This window comes from Zalophus californianus, chromosome 9 (assembly GCF_009762305.2).
Source record: "Zalophus californianus isolate mZalCal1 chromosome 9, mZalCal1.pri.v2, whole genome shotgun sequence".
Classification (NCBI taxonomy): domain Eukaryota; kingdom Metazoa; phylum Chordata; class Mammalia; order Carnivora; family Otariidae; genus Zalophus; species Zalophus californianus.
The window spans coordinates 85,895,231-85,912,047 of NC_045603.1; the positions used below are offsets into that span (position 1 = coordinate 85,895,231).

General features: G+C 35.5%; 1 protein-coding gene across 8 annotated transcripts in view; it reads right to left on the reverse strand.

Annotated features, from left to right (window-relative positions):
* Nucleotides 1-14,755: 14,755 nt before the first annotated feature.
* The window catches only part of SLCO1C1 (solute carrier organic anion transporter family member 1C1), a 62,289-nt gene continuing 60,227 nt past the window's right edge, over nucleotides 14,756-16,817 (reverse strand). For 4 of the 8 annotated variants that reach the window (XM_027592726.2, XM_027592728.2, XM_027592733.2 and 1 more), the window contains one exon: nucleotides 14,758-15,784. In XM_027592726.2, coding sequence (XP_027448527.1) covers nucleotides 15,562-15,784 — 223 coding nt within the window. In that variant the 3' untranslated portion in view covers nucleotides 14,758-15,561. Of the gene's footprint in view, nucleotides 15,785-16,817 lie in introns of all 8 variants that reach the window. The other 4 variants (XM_027592732.2, XM_027592731.2, XM_027592730.2 and 1 more) reach the window with 3 other exon arrangements.

The window sequence follows — 16,817 nt, forward strand, 5'->3', positions numbered from 1 at the left end:
TAAGTCACTAGAAGATGAGAAAAACAAGAAAACACTCTCCTCTCAGAATTCCAAAGGAGCTAGCCCTGCTAACACCTTATCCCAGTGAAACTGATTTGAGACATGTGACTTCAACAGCCAAAAGAGAATAAATTTGTGCTGGGGCAAACCACTAAGTTTGTGATACTTTGTATAGCAGCAATAGGAAAAGAACACAGGTGGTAACTGCCTTCTTCATCCCTCATCTCTCTTTTTCTGCTGTCCTCCACTTACCTACTCCTTCAAGAGACTATCAATAGTGAAATATTCAGTTAAGGGTTCTTGAATGTTGTACACACAAATCTCTCATGAGTCGGGTTTGTGATAAGTGTTGCTGTACTATCTGCAGGATTCAAGGCTCATGGGTGGGGTCCAGGTACCATCCAATGGGCTGGCATTTCTACTGTTAACAAATACTCTAATCTCGTGCCACTTTCCACTTAGATTGTGATAGTAAATTACTTTATTTTCTCTTGGTCTTGGTGCCTAAAAGGAGGCAGCTCACATATCTCCAACTACACGAACATAACAGACCAATGGCCTCATGAAATTTAACCTTATTTGGTTTTTCCTTCTTGGAGGACAAATACATGTGATATCCTGAACATAATCTCATTCTTTTATCATGCTCCTTCCTTTATCATGCTCCACTTTAGAAATGATCCTAGTTGTCTAGACCATTGACTATAGTTCCAATTAGCCCATTCTCTTCCAAGAATTTGAATCTGCTTCATTTACTATCACCTCAGATCGAGATCCTACTCCATATGTGTCATGCCAGCTTAAACATAATATCACTCACTCAACCACAGATATTCTATTTTCCCCACAGACTCCAACTGTTATTCTGCCCACCCTTGATCACTCTGGAGATAAAGTTTGATCAAGCTCCTTGAAAGAGAGACTCAAGTTATAGTTGAGCTCACAGATTGAATATGGACTGTCTAGGCTTCAAGTCCAGCTCACCCACTTAGGAACCCTGTGACCCAGTTAAGTTACTAATGTCCCACTTTTCCTCATCTGTTAAATAATAATAATGCCTGCCTCATAGATTGTTGGGAGGATTAAATAAGAGAAATACTTGAAGTATTTAAAACAATTTTGGCCACAAAAGGTCACATTTTTTCATATTTCCAGTTATATGAAAGGTCCAGATTAGACAAATTCATAAAGACAGAAAGTAGATTAGTGGTTGACAGGGGCAGCAGTAGGGGAGAAAAGAGTGAGGAGTGACTGCTAATGAGTAATGAATATTTTTTTGGGGGGGGATAATGTTCTAAAATGAGTCAGTGATGATGTTTGCATGATTCATTCAATATATTTAAAAACCCACCAAATTGTAGACTTTAGAATAATGAATTTTATGGCATGCAAATTTTATTCCAATTTAAAAAACAATGTGGGCACATTGTGTTGGCTGTTACTTTAAATTATTATTATGGTCAGTGTGTCTGGTCATTCTCTCTTACATTAAAAAGAGGTGCTATAATTGAACTGTGCTGCCCCAAAATGCATATATTTAAGCCCTAACACTCGGTGTAACTGCTTTGTGAGATTATGCTCTTAGGAAGTAATAAAGGTTAAACGAGGTCATAAGGTTAGGCTCCTAATCCAAGAGGACTGGTGGCTGTATAGGAAAGGAAGATGGGAATGTCATATAATTTTAAGGAAGCAATCAGAAGGTAGGTTTGAATCCAGGGTTGGCTCTGTAGACTCTTTGTGACTTTGTGAAAATTAGTTAACCTCTCTAAGCCTCAGTGTCCCCCTCATCTGTCACACAGGGATCATTGTATACATATCTAGATTGTTCAGATCATTAATTGAAGTTATATATTTATAGGAGCACAATGCCTGTACTTAGTGATTGATGAAAAATAACTATTAATAGGGGCGCCTGGGTGGCTCAGTCGTTAAGCGTCTGCCTTCGGCTCAGGTCATGATCCCAGGGTCCTGGGATCGAGCCCCACATCGGGCTCCCTGCTCCGCGGGAAGCCTGCTTCTCCCTCTCCCGCTCTCCCTGCTTGTGTTCCCTCTCTCACTGTGTCTCTCTCTGTCAAATCAATGAATAAAATCTTAAAAAAATAACTATTAATATTCTACAGAATATTTTTGGGAACTAGGGTATAATAAAAGAAGAGAGATAAAATAGTAACTAGCGGGCACTCTAAGATCAAGAGGAGTTGTTTCTCTTTGTCCTGTCTTTTTTTTTTTTTTTTCCTTTAATAGCTGGAGAAAAAGGAACTTACCCTCTAGTGGGAAGGCAATATAAGAAAAAAAGGCTGGGAACTGAAGTAGCATTTTATTTCAGACCCATCCTATGTACAGAAGTCAAGGGCTTTTATAAGCATCCAGTGTACAGAGGTCAAGTGCTTTAGCTACCTTGTCCCTCCAAGTTGGAGGAGAAGAGGCACAGAAATAACATGCAGGAGAAAGCATTGAGGAGCAGGCACTAATACCCCTGGCTATCTGACAAATTCCTAGGGACTGGAGAATGTTCTGATGAAGGCAAAGAATCAGGGCGCCCCTGTTGTGAGAGTGACTGCATTCCCTGAGGTACGGTGGAGTAGACAGGAGAGTAGGCGATGTGACGTCCATGGGTAGATATGGCATTTTGCCAGCTCCCAGGCAATTCAGACCCAGATTTCTAATGGCAAAGACTCCATTTACAAATGTACAATAAACACTCATCACATGCAGAATTGCAGTAAACTACTTTCAAAATGGCCAGGTTCTGGCAGGTTTGTTGGTTGTTGTTTTTTTTGTTTGTTTGTTTTTGTTTTTTTAATATGCTTTTCTGAATAAGGCAAAACAGATGCACTTGTTAGCCTCCTGAATACTTTTCTGTTTTGGAATTGGAATATTTCACTACTTTGGATTTTGCTTATGAAGCATGGAGTATGTTCCAATCACATTGGCCTTAGGCATGAAATAAATCAATGCCTGAATTTTTAAAATATGGATTTAATCCAAGCCAGACCTGGCTTTTAAGCACTGTATAACCCAAGATTGGGTCGTACTGATGTGGGAGACTGAATGTTAGAAAATGCAATCTGTTAAAGGGTCTTATGTGTAGGTGCACCTGAATAACCTCAGTAGTAAAGCCCAATTAGTTGTAAATAATCCCTTAATAAATAAAGCCTTTCTGTAAAAATTCATCATGTAAAACTTTTGGGTCAAAAGTTTGTTAGCTTCCAGTATGTGGTATCTATTTACACATTTTTTTTTTAAGGACAAACTGTTTTTTTTAATGGAGAAGAAGTCTTCTACACCTCCAGACTTTTACTCAGTTATCCTACCTACTTCTCTCAAATCTGAAATGTTTTATTCTTTCAGTCACAGTCTGTGCCAAGATCATCACAGCGGGGGACAACTATTTCTTGACACATTGTGGAACTTGCAGGCAATAAACAAGTTAGCAAGGAGGAATAACTGCCCTAAAGAGAAATAAGTAAGATTAATGGAATAGAAAGGGATAGCACATCCTATTTTAGATAGGTTTTTTGGGGAAGGTCTACAAGGGGCTGATGTTTGAAAAAAGAGTGAGGGATCAAGTCATCGGGGGCAAAATGTTCCAGAGAGAAGACTCAGGAAATGCAAAACCCTGATATATAGAGGCTGCTTGACATGCTGGAGGAACATGAGGGAGGCCTGAGTGGAGCAGAGTGAGTGGGGAAGAGAGGAGGAAATGAGAGATGAAAGGTGTCTGTGCTTAAGTTATGTAAGGCCTGGGAAGGCCATGGTCACATTAAATATATATATAATGCCAAAAATTATATGCTGGATCAGGGTGGGTGCTCTATTTATAAAGTTATCAGGGTTTCTCATGCCAGGTTTTGTCCCAGGTTAGTCTACTTAGAACTTCAGAGGTCTTGAATCTCAACTCAGTTCGGCCAGTGACAGGTATTGGTGGTGAGTCAGGGCGCCCGGCTAGCAACCCCACACTGCTAGTAGGTAACCTGACTTTGTGGACCATGAGAACTTTCACTTCTGTGGTCCTGATCCTCCTATCTGTTAACTGATGACTTCTGAAACCACTTGCAGTGCCAACACTCTGATTACTATGGTAGTATGTATTCTGCGTTCCTTGGTCAGCCCTACTACCATTATGGGGTTCTCTGCAGTATGTGAACTACCAAATATATATATACATATATATATATTTTACAAGTCAACCACTTGTATATATATTTTTTTATATATACATATATAAAAAAATGGGGATATATATATTTTACAAGTCAACCACTTTAGCCAGGCTAGAAGTCTATACTAGAGAGAAAAAGGAAATATATATATATTTTTACACACACACATATATATATATTTTACAAGTCAACCACTTTAGCCAGGCTAGAAGTCTATACTAGAGAGAAAAAGGAAAAATGAAAACAACAACATAGGCAAACTAATTTTGTGATTTAGATAGAGGCAAACACTGAGGAACAGGGTTGAAAACTTGATTTTATCAAAATCAAAACTGAACATCCTGGATATATGGTACCCTGTATCATACCACTATTTCTGCTGCTTTGGGGCTTTGAAGAAATTTCAAAAACATATGGTGAATGTCAAGAGAACTAGATGAAGCATCGGAAGATGTGGGTTTAAGCTCCTGCTCTTTAAAACCTGACACTACAACCTTAGCCGGTCATGTAAACTCATATAATCCTCTTATAGGCTCAGATTTTTTTATAATGGAAAGAAACACTAATCTTTATGTGGAATTAAAAAATGTATATACTAAAATGCTTTATAGACTCAGAAGAAATATGCATTATATATAAATGAAATATATATAAGGATTATATATAAATGGTCTCTTAGGTCTCAATTGGATATTTTTGGAAGCTGACAAAATAATCTTGAATTTACCTAGAAGAAAAAAATGAAAATATTTAACAAACCTTGAAAATGAATCATATGAAGGAAGGCATGAATTGTCAGAAATTAAAACGTATTTTATGTATTTTTATACTTTATGTATGTAATTCTTATGTAATGTGATCCTGAACAAAAATAGGCATCTAATGAGATTAGAAAATCCTCAGACACTCATAATTTAATAATTTGTAAAGCTGGAGAATATGGACTACTGACACATAGTATTAGGGCAAGTGGCTAAAAGTCTGTCAAAATAATTAGGTTACTTATCTCACAATACTATATCAAGGGGCACCTGGCTGGCTCAGCCGCTACACTGTGGGACTCTTGATCTTGGAGTTGTGAGTTCAAGCCCCACCTTGGGTGTAGAGACTACTTAGAATAAAAAAATAAAATCCTTAAAAAAATACATCAAGATAAATCCAGATATATTAAATATTTTTAGAAACTAATACATAGAACATAAATCAATGCAGATCATATCACCATAAGGTAAGAAAGTTATTTTTTTAATTTTTTATTGTTATATTAATCACCATATATTACATCATTAGTTTTTGATGTAGTGTTCCATGATTCATTGTTTGTGTGTAACACCCAGTGCTCCATGCAGAACGTGCCGTCTTTAATACCCATCACCAGGCTAACCCATCCTCCCACCCCCCACCCCTCTAGAACCCTCAGTTTCTTTTTCAGAGTCCATCATCTCTCATGGTTCCTCTCCCCCCTCTGATTTCCCCCCCTTCATTCTTCCCCTCCTGCTATTTTTTTTTCTTAACATATATTGCATTATTTGTTTCAGAGGTACAGATCTGTGATTCAACAGTCTTGCACAATCCACAGCGCTCACCATAGCACATAACCTCCCCAATGTCTATCACCCAGCCACCCCATCCCTCCCACCCCCCCAGCTCCAGCAACCCTCAGTTTGTTTCCTGAGATTAAGAATTCCTCATATCAGTGAGGTCATATGATACATGTCTTCCTCTGATTGACTTATTTCACTCAGCATAACACCCTCCAGTTCCATCCATGTCATTGCAAATGGCAAGATCTCATTCCTTTTGATGACTGCATAATATTCCATTGTGTATCTATCTATCTATCTATCTATCTATCTATCTATCTATCTATCTATCTAGATACATATATATATATACATATGTGTGTGTGTGTGTGTGTGTGTGTGTGTGTGTGTGTGTGTATACCACATCTTTATCCATTCATCTGTCGATGGACATCTTGGCTCTTTCCACAGTTTGGCTATTGTGGACATTCCTGCTATAAACATCGGGGTGCACATACCCCTTCGGATCCCTATATTTGTATCTTTGGGGTAAATACCCAGTAGTGCAATTGCTGGGTCGTATGGTAGCTCTATTTTCAACTTTTTGAGGAACCTCCATACTGTTTTCCAGAGTGGCTGCACCAGCTTGCATTCCCACACAGTGTAGGAGGGTTCCCCTTTCTCCGCATTCCCGCCAACATCTGTCGTTTCCTGACTTGTTAATTTTAGCCATTCTGACTGGTGTGAGGTGGTATCTCACTGAGGCTTTGATCTGGGATTTCCCTGATGCCGAGCAATGTTGAGCACTTTTTCATGTCTGTTGGCCATTGGATGTCTTCTTTGGAAAAATGTCTGTTCATGTCTTCTGCCCGTTTCTTGATTGGATCATTTCTTCTTTGGGTGTTGAGTTTGATAAGTTCTTTATAGATTTTGAATACTAGCCCTTTATCTGATATGTCATTTGCAAATATCTTCTCCCATTCTGTCGGTTGTCTTTTGGTTTTGTTGACTGTTTCTTCTGCTGTGCAAAAACTTTTTATCTTGATGAAGTCCCAATAGTTCATTTTGGCCCTTGCTTCCCTTGCCTTTGGCGATGTTTCCAGGAAGCAGTTGCTGTGGCTGAGGTCGAAGAGGTTGCTGCCTGTGTTCTCCTTTAGGATTTTGATGGACTCCTGTCTCACATTTAGGTCTTTCAACCATTCTGAGTCTATTTTTGTGTGTGGTGTAAGGGAGTGGTCCAGTTTCGTGCTTCTGCATGTGGCTGTCCAATTTTCTCAACACCATTGTTGAAGAGACAATTTTTTTTGCCATTGGACATTCTTTCCTGCTTTGTCAAAGATTTGTTGACCATAGAGTTGAGGGTCCATTTCTGGGCTCCCTATTCTGTTCCACTGATCTATGTGTCTGTTTTTGTGCCAGTACCATACTGTCTTGATGATGACAGCTTTGGAATAGAGCTGGAAGTCCGGAATTGTGATGCCTCCAGCTTTGCTTTTCTTTTTCAACATTCCTCTGGCTATTTGGGATCTTTTCTGGTTCCATACAAATTTTAGGAGTATTTGTTCCATTTCTTTGAAACAAGTGGATGGTATTTTGATGGGGATCGCATTGAATGTGTAGATTGCTCGAGGTAGCACTGACATCTTCACAATATTTGTTCTTCCAATCCATGAGCATGGAATGTTTTTCCATTTCTTTGTGTCTTCCTCAATTTCTTTCATGAGTATTTTATATTTTTCTGAGTACAGATCCTTTGCCTCTTTGTTTAGATTTATTCCTAGGTATCTTATGGTTTTGGGTGCAATTGTAAATGGGATCGACTCCTTAATTTCTCTGGTAAGAGAGTTATTTTAAGCACATATGTATGTAGAATCTATAAAGGAGTATATGATTTGTAAATTTTTAAAAATATTTAGGTCAAAAATCACATTAAAGAAAATTTAAAATTAAGCTCCTGTTACTGATTGGACTATGTTTCCCCAGAATTCATATGTTGAAGCTCTAACCCCAGTATCCCAGAATGTGACTGTATTTGGAGGTAGAATCTTCCTAGAGGTGACTAAATTAAAACGAGGCCAGTAGGGTGGGCCCAAATCTAATCTGATGATGTCCTTATAAAAGCAGGATATTAGGAGAGAGGAAGAGACACCAGGGATGCACATGTACAGAAAAAAAGACCATGTGAAGACATTGAGAAGGCAACTCCCTGCAATCCAAAAAGGGAGCCCTCCTGGAGAAAGCAAACCTGCCAACATTTGATCAAGGGACTTCTAGTCTCCAGAACCATTGGAAGATTAATTTCTGTTGTTTAAACCACCCAGTCTGTGTTATTTTATTGTGGCAGCTTTAGCAAACTAATACAGCCCCCAAATTAGAAAAATTAGTACACATGGAACACATTCATGGTTAGTATCATTAATAAAATAACTACCAAAATGAATAATATGCAAGGCTGTAAACACAACCTATAAGAGATGTGACCAGTAGACATACAAGTTTTAACACACTAGCAAAAAAAAAAAATGAAAATCATAACACTGAAATGCCATTTTTAATTTATAAAATTGATAAATTGGTGAAGATTAGGACAGCTAATTTTTCAAATGCTGTTTGTCTTTCCCTTTTGGAATGCCACTGGTTAGTATATTTGAAACATTCTATCTCTAGGAATCTATTTTAAAGAAATAAGCAAAGATAGCCAAAAGGGTGCATGCTTGAAATTTTCCTTGTGGATTTGTTTATATAGCAAAGACAAGACACATAAAAACAATTTATTAATAATTTAGGTCTTAAATCTTTGATTACATTAGTAAAACAATCTTGGGATTGTGAGTAGGAGAGATGGAAAGTAAAACCAATTTTGTGTAGTTTTATTTTTTAAGTCAAACTGTAGCTCTATTGAGGTAAAACTGACATAAAAATAGTAAGATATCCAAAGTATACATAATGGTGATTATTAGATATAAATATATACTGTGAAAGAATCCCCCGTCTAGTTAATTAACATATCCATAACCACACTTTTGTGTGTGAGAACATTTAAGTGCTACTCTCTTCGCAATTTCAATTATACAATGATAGTCACCATGTTTATAAGCTCCTCAGATCTTATTCATCTTACAGCTTAAAGTCTGTACCCTTTTATCAACCTCTCCCTATCACATCCACCCTCTAGCCCCTGGCAACCACTCTTCTGTTCTCTGATTTTGTGGGGGTTTTTTGGTTTTTTTTTTTTTGTTGTTTTTTTTTTATTTCACACGTAAGTGATACCATGTAGTATTTGTCTTTCTCTATCTGGCTTATTTCACTTAGCATAATGCCCTCAAAGTCCATCCATGGTGTCACAAATGGCAGGATTTCTTCCTTTCTCATGGCAGAATTGTATTCCATCATATAGTAGATATATACCACCATTCATCCAATGATGGACACTTGGGTTATTTCTAAATATTGTCTGTATAAATAATTCTGTGATGAACATGAACATGGAAGTGCAGATATCTTTTCAATATCCTGTTTTCATTTCCTTTGAACATATACCCAGAAGTGGAATTACTGGATCATATGGTAGTTGTATTTTTAAATTCTGGAGGAACCTCCATACTATTGTCTGTTGTGGCTGCATGAATTTATATTCTCAATAGTTCGCAAGGGTTTCCTTTTCTACATATTCCTGTCATGCCTGTTACCGCTTGTCTTTTGATGATAGCCATTCTAACAAGTGTGAAGTGATATCTCATTTGGTTTTGATTTTCATTTCCCTGATGATTAGTGATATTGAACACCTTTTCATTTACTTGTTGGAAATCTGCATGTCTTCTTTGGAAAAATGTCTACGCAGTTCTTCTGCCCATTTTCTAATTGGATTGTTTATTTTGTTGTTGTTGAGTTGTATGAATTCTTCATATATTTTGACTATTAACCCCTTATTAGATATATTATTTACAAATATTTTCTCCCATTTTGTAGGTTGCCTTTTCATTTTGTTGTGGGTTTCATTTGCTGTGCAGAAGCTTTCTAGTTTGATGTCATCTCACTCGCTTATTTTTTGCTTTACTTGCCTTTGCTTTTCGTGTCAAATCCAAAATATCACTGCCCAGATTAGTGTCAAGAAGCTTACCTCCTATGTTTTATGATTTCAGGTCTTAAATTTAAGTCTTTTTAAAATAAAATTTAAGTCTTTTAAATTTAACATTTTATTGGTTTTATTTTTAAAAGATTTGTTTATTTGAGAAAGAGAGAGACAGAGAGAGCACAAGCAGGGGAGACAGAGAAGCAGACTCCCCGCTGAGCTGGGAGCTTGCTGTGGGGCTTGCTGTGGGGCTTTCAATGGGGCTTGATCTCAGGACCCTGAGATCATGACCTGAGCCAAAGGCAGATGTTTAACCACCTGAGCCACCCAGGTGCCCCTAAATTTGACACTTTAAATGTTTAACCTTACACAAAGAGAGTCAATAGAAAGCATTTATTATTTGATTTTTTGCATTTTTAAGAAGAGAAAAATAGTATTAATGAATATTTTTATAATTTTTAGATAACTTTTGGATAACCAACTGCAAAATATTTTTCACATTGTTAAAGAAGTGGCTATAACTGCCATATTGTTAGTAAGAATTAAAAGCAAAAATATAGCACAGATAGCATTTGAAAGAATAACGGAAGATATAAGGAAGGAAACATAAAACAAAATGGAATAAATAATATAAAAGAAGGAAAACTGAACATCAATGTGACAATTAAATATATTTGCAAATAGACAAAATTTTAGATAAAGTAAAAAGAAAATCCAATTTTATACTGTTAATAAATTTCTAACCTTAAACAGAACACAAAAAATTAAAAAAAAAAATAAAAGCAAGGCCAAAAATACATCAAGTAAACATAATCAATAAAGACAGCAGAAGTGGCAATATTATTATTATAACATTAAAAAATTATTAAGTATAACAAATTTTTAAAAATCAAGTCTATACATCATAAAGACATAATAGTTATAAAACACATTAAGTTTTACAAATGAAAACTTTTGGAAAAAATGGAAGCAATTCACAAAACTCATTCAATTATATTGAAAGATTTTAATATACGATTAGTCTCAAGCTTTAAAAAACAGGAAAGAAAGTACGTATCAAAAGATGTGAATGGTATAATTAATTGGTTTGCTTTGGTAAATATATATTTAATATAGTCTTTTATTATCAATGAACATACTTTCTTTTCAAAACCTGAACTTAATATTCATAAATCAATTTCTTTGGTTTATGTCCTCAATAAATTTCCAAAAGGATAAATTGAATAGGCTACATTCCCTAATTATAAATGTGATTAATCTGAAAAATACAAGACAAATTTAAATTAAAATATCCAGAGAAATTTTAAATCATTTTCTTTTCAGAGCAAATAGGAATTTTGAATCAAATAGAAAATCCAGAATGTATTTGTAAACAACTGAGGAAACATCATTGGTATGGCAGCATGGCAAACCTTTTAATTATATACAAATTTTTACATAAAGAGATATTAACGTTTTCATTACTAAGCTAGAGCATATCGTTATAAACTTACAAATCAAGAATTTAGGTAAAGATTTTTTAAAACATGCCTAAAGAAAGCAGAAGGAAAGTAAGAAATAAATATTAATTAAAAATAAATAAATACTAATTAGGTAGCAGAGAAACAGAATCCAAAAGCCATTTCTTTGAGAATTCAATAAAGTAAGTCACTGTCAAGCAAAATTTACAAAAAAGAAAAACCCAAGTATAAAACTCGGAATGAGAAAAGAATATAATCTAAGCTTACTTACTTACTTAATTTTACAAAATTAAAAAATCTTTAAAGAATTTGGAAGATTTTTCTAGAAAAAAACACAAATTTTCAAAGTTGAATCAGTAAGCAGATATTTTTTAAAAAGCTACAATAATCAAACAAAAACTTTTCAAAGTATTATTTCTTTAGAAGGCTAAAAACATTCTTTCAAGTGTAAAAGGAACAGATACTTCCTATGCTATAAAATCTGTTCCAGAACTTTAAAAACAAAATAGCTTTCTAGTTAATTTTATAAAACTGCATAAGCCTGATTCCAGAAGCTGACATATAAGATAGGAAAAAATTTATAAAGGAGGAGGATAAAATTGTGTTTTCCTAACACACTGCATTGAAAATTACCTAGGTCCAAGACTTGTTAATAAAAAGTGGATTTAATGCCAAATAAGTCTGCCAAATAAAGATACACATCCTCTTGAAGAGATCAGCAATACACATCATCACATTAAAGATTCCGCACTTGTGTGAAACTTATTAACTCAGCATATTCTAAAATTATTCAAACATAAACACTTTTTTACATTGTATTTAATATTTAAATGTGTTAATATACCTCTAATGCTTGATTCATAGTAGGTCCTCAATATATGTTTTTATTCCTTTTTCTTTTTTCCTCATTGTGAGATTTCGTGGCTTCACCAGTAGATGGCATCGATCTTAATCATAATCATTCAGGCTTTTCCTGATGGAATGTTCACAGAACTGATGAAACATGTTATCACTCTCAACATTGTAAAAGTAAAGGTACAGGGAACAGAAAGGAGATGAGAGTTTGGAGACATCAAGGGAAGGGAGGGAGCTCTAGGGTCTTCATTTTGCAAAAGGTGGGGAAACATAATATGGTTTGTGTTTATTGAATGAGAAATGGAGGTATTGAGGTGACATTTGAGGAACTCAGAATAGTGACCCCACTATGTACTAATTACAGGGGATGAGAGGCATTACTCCTAATCTATCAGAGTAGACAGTCAATAGACCCTGCCCAAAGTTGGTAAGTCAAGAAGTGGTATTTGCATATTATTATTTAAAGATGTGGAAGTGACCATCAGAAAAAACAACCCAAACTTGCGAGAAGTAATTGCCTTTGAGGAACAGAAGTGAAGTTGGGGTGCAGGACTGTTACTTTTCATTTTAAATCATTCTGCATCATTTGATTTTCTTTAACCATGTGCATATTTTGGTATGTTAAAACTTTTCCAACATAGATATCCAAAATTATTTTTAGCAAAATTAGTGGGAGATAACAATTAGGGTATAGATTAATACAGGCATAACGTGGCTGTCCAAATCTGATAAAACTCAATGTAAATCTTGGCTCAACCAATTACTGAGACTTGTTAGCTTCGAATAAGTCACTAAAATTCTCTAAATTTCGGTTTCTTCTTCTAAAAATATCAGTAATTATACCTAACACATAAAGTTATTTTGATATTTGAAATTGAGATAATGTGTCTAAAGCACTTAGCACACATATGGAGGGTGCTTAATATTGTCACACTTACTAGTTGTTATAAAATTATTAAAAATGATTATTGTTCTCAAGGATATATTATAGTCACTGTATTCTATCAATCTCCCTTTATGTATGACTGTGTAAATCTGTAGTATGTAAGTGGAGATTTCTTAAATGCTGATGGTCACAAAAGTTCTTCTAGTTGTTTTTCAGAATTTTAGAGCGCTTGTTTTTATTACCTGCTTCAGAGGCATCATGATGTAATGGAAGAAACCAACATTAGTTTGCCCACCTCCACCTTGGCTAAGTCATTTAATCCAATTTCAGTCACTCCATTTGTAAGATGACATTGCTGGAGATTTACCTGTCTGAAACTTAGAGCGAATCAGATGCTCATTTGAGGTGCTGGTCACTCTAGAGGCCATGGCTGTGGAACAAGAGAAGAAAGTGGCCCATTGAATGTGGGGCAATTGGGGGATCCCACATGTCGGTCAAGGTCTTACCTCTAAATGTCTGGCCCTGGGGCTGAGGGAATTTTTTGACCTTTGAAATGAAGTTTGGTTAGAAAAAAAAATTATTCATGTGCCTGCTACTTCTGTCAGATGAATTTACTCATCCAAAATATCAAGGTTTCCCTTAGTAAATTCAAATCCCCACTATATGATACCCTCATATGCCATATTACTGAGTTTAGAATATATAATTCCACTGTCAAATTAATGGTGATGCATAAGAAAAGCTTCCTTTTCACTGTCATCCAGTACTTTTATGAAAAAAGATCAAATTTCATGCCAATTTTTATTTATTTTTCAAGTTACTCAAGAGTAAATTGGATAGGATTCTGTTTAGAAATTTACTTGCAAAAAAGGTTTTTCAGGATATTGCTACAGAAAGCTTTGAAAAATAAAGAGGATGTGGGAAATAGGATGAGGACCTTGAATTTTAATTTCATCTCTACAAAGAAAATTCTTGACAAGTGTAGTCACTCACACACTTGGTAAGTATTTGTTGTGGGTAAGACTGATATTGAGATGACAAAAAGAATTCCTGCTCTCAAGTTAACACAGCAGCAGCAGGTCTGACGTAGGCCCGCTGGAAACAAAACACGTTGATTTTCATTTTCAAAAATAGTACAATATGAGATAATCTTGATCACTAATTCAAATAAAATGACAAAATTAATCTACATTTAAAGGAAATGTCTTCTGCTCTCCATCCCCAAACTTTCCATCTCCAGTTTTTTCCATTCATATTTACAGGATTGGTATATCATGGAAAAATGAAAAGACAGGAAACTATTTTGTTTGTACTCTTTGAGCCTTCCACCGATGAAGACTATTGCATTTTTGAGCTGGACCTTCTTGTTGGACTTAGGTTTCTAGACACTCCTCACACAAACTTCTTGTTGGGAGTGTCCTGATTGCATGCACTGTTTGTTGTAAAGGCTGCTAAGAATTGTGGTACAATTTCAAGACTCCACTTGGGTGGTCTCTACCTTAAGTCTGCTTTTCTTAGGAGGCCCAAGTTCCTCTTACCCAGCTGTTAGAGGAATAAAAATATAGTAGATAATAGAGCTGACGATGGAGGACTACTGAACCTATTATATTTCCTCAGAGAAGCTCCAGGAAGCCAGCAGAGAAGAAATGCCCAGAAACAAAGAGCTATCTGGCAGGCTGTAGCAGTGTCGGCCCCCTGCCCAGAAGCCCTTCGACCCTGTGATGAGTGCCAGATAGAGCACCCAAGAACCACACCGTCACTCAACCATCACCTCCTCATTCCTGTTACAACACCTAAGCTTACTGTAGACTTTCAGAAATTCAACTTTCAAATGCATTTTAGGATCACATCATGTGCATATGTCTAGAGCAGCTTACATACATTAAAATATGGGCAGTATTGTATAAACAGTATTTTTTAATCCACTGAATTTATAGAAGGACAACGACGCATGTTAATAATAATTTTATTACTTTACCACCATGGTCACTTCAAGTGTCACACACAATGTACATATAATGGATGGTAGAAGAGCTAATAATCCAAAATTTGAATCCTCCAAGATCATTTGCCACTATACATTTCTGTATCAATTATTATAGTCCAAAAGAAAGGAAGAGTGTAAAATGAAATCTTTCTCTACATATTCTGGCTCTATCCCAACATCTCAATTAAGGTCATATTTGAAGGAGGCCAAGATATAATTTAATTTTTTAACAGGACTCTCTTCCCCTTGACAAGTATTTTAGTTTAGAAATTACTTTATATATAGCCATTAGACTATTAGAACAATTGTTCTAGGAATACAGCTAATGTATCAACGGGCACAAGGCAAAATTAAGCAGAATGAGTAAATAATACAAGGAATTTGTATAAATAAGGAAGATTTAAAAGGTTTGGATTAACTTTATTATCCACATTTTCTGTAATATGTTTAATTATATTTGTTACTAGGTACATTATCTAATACCTAGGGCCAAAAACAAAGACATTTTTTTTTGAAAGGAGAAAAAAAAGACACATTTAAAACCCCTTTGATTAAAATCTATTTGTTTGCAGAATTTCCAGAAATTAGAAAACATGGCTTCAAGTCATCATTTTTCTAAAGCTGTGTTTCCTTGCCTGGCCAGTAGTTGGGTTGTAGCAAATGATCACTTGTAGTACAATTTTCCTTCCTGATTCTTGTAGACACCATTGTTCCTTCTGTCTTGGTTCTGAAGCTTCTATGTTTTGAAACACAATTTTTCTTTAAAGTGAAAAGTACTGCAATACTTAGGAAAATGGACACTGTGCCCAGCATCACAGTTAGTCCCAGATATATGTGTCTAAAAGAAGAGAGAAACTCAGTCATAATTATTGCAACTATCCAACTTTAAAATGGGAAAGGAAGGTAAGAGTATCATTCCATAAATAGCAATACCAAGAAAATCAATCTGTCAATGAAACCATCACGAGGATGTTTTTTCTTAAGATGCAAATTCAGTGGCTATAAAAGACCTTTCTATGAACATCTGGTAGACTATTGAAGGCAGTATGCTAATATAAAGCGACCTCTTAGTGGTGCCATAATTTTTAGTTACTACTAATTACATAATCAGTTCCATCCTCTCTGTAAATTATTCCCTTAGACCAGATGACCATATGCCTATTTGCCCAGAACAGTCCTAGCTTATGCTGGTGTTGTCCCAGTATACTTTTTAATAGTGCCCCTTTTCACTCTCAAAAGTGTCCATGTTGAATGATAAATTATGTGGTTACCCTATCCTTGAAACTTGCCCAAATGCACTTCTACAAAAAAACTGCAAGAAGCAATGTTAAGGGAGACTCAGAGCTCTTAGTAGAGCAGAATGAATTAAGAATTAACCAAAGGTTTAAATCATTTTCTTAATGAGAAGCCACTAGTTCTTCATTCTATCATAAAACAGGAAGGTATGGAAGGACAGGTTGAATGATTTATTCTGGTCACCTTGTACACATACTCAGTCTCTGATTGAAATACATTGTCTTTACATTAAAGTAAATGCCGCCTTAGCAAATGTGAGCAAAGCACAAATTCTACTCATAGGTCAAGTCCCTTTCAAAGACCAAAATAAATTTCTCACATAACATCAAAGCCTATTACATCAAACAAACTTATTTGAGATGGTTGGCTCAATTCACATCCAACTTCCAACTTACACAGTTCAGTACCAAGCTTATTCCTCCAGAAAATGCTCAGATTGTAAAAAAAAAAAAAAAAAAAATCCTTCCTGCTTTTAAGCCATTGAAGCATTGCTTTAAGCAATAAGGGGACTAAATGTTTGATGAACTGAACTGAATGATGCCATAGTGAAAAAGGCATGCCCCTCAGCCCCATAC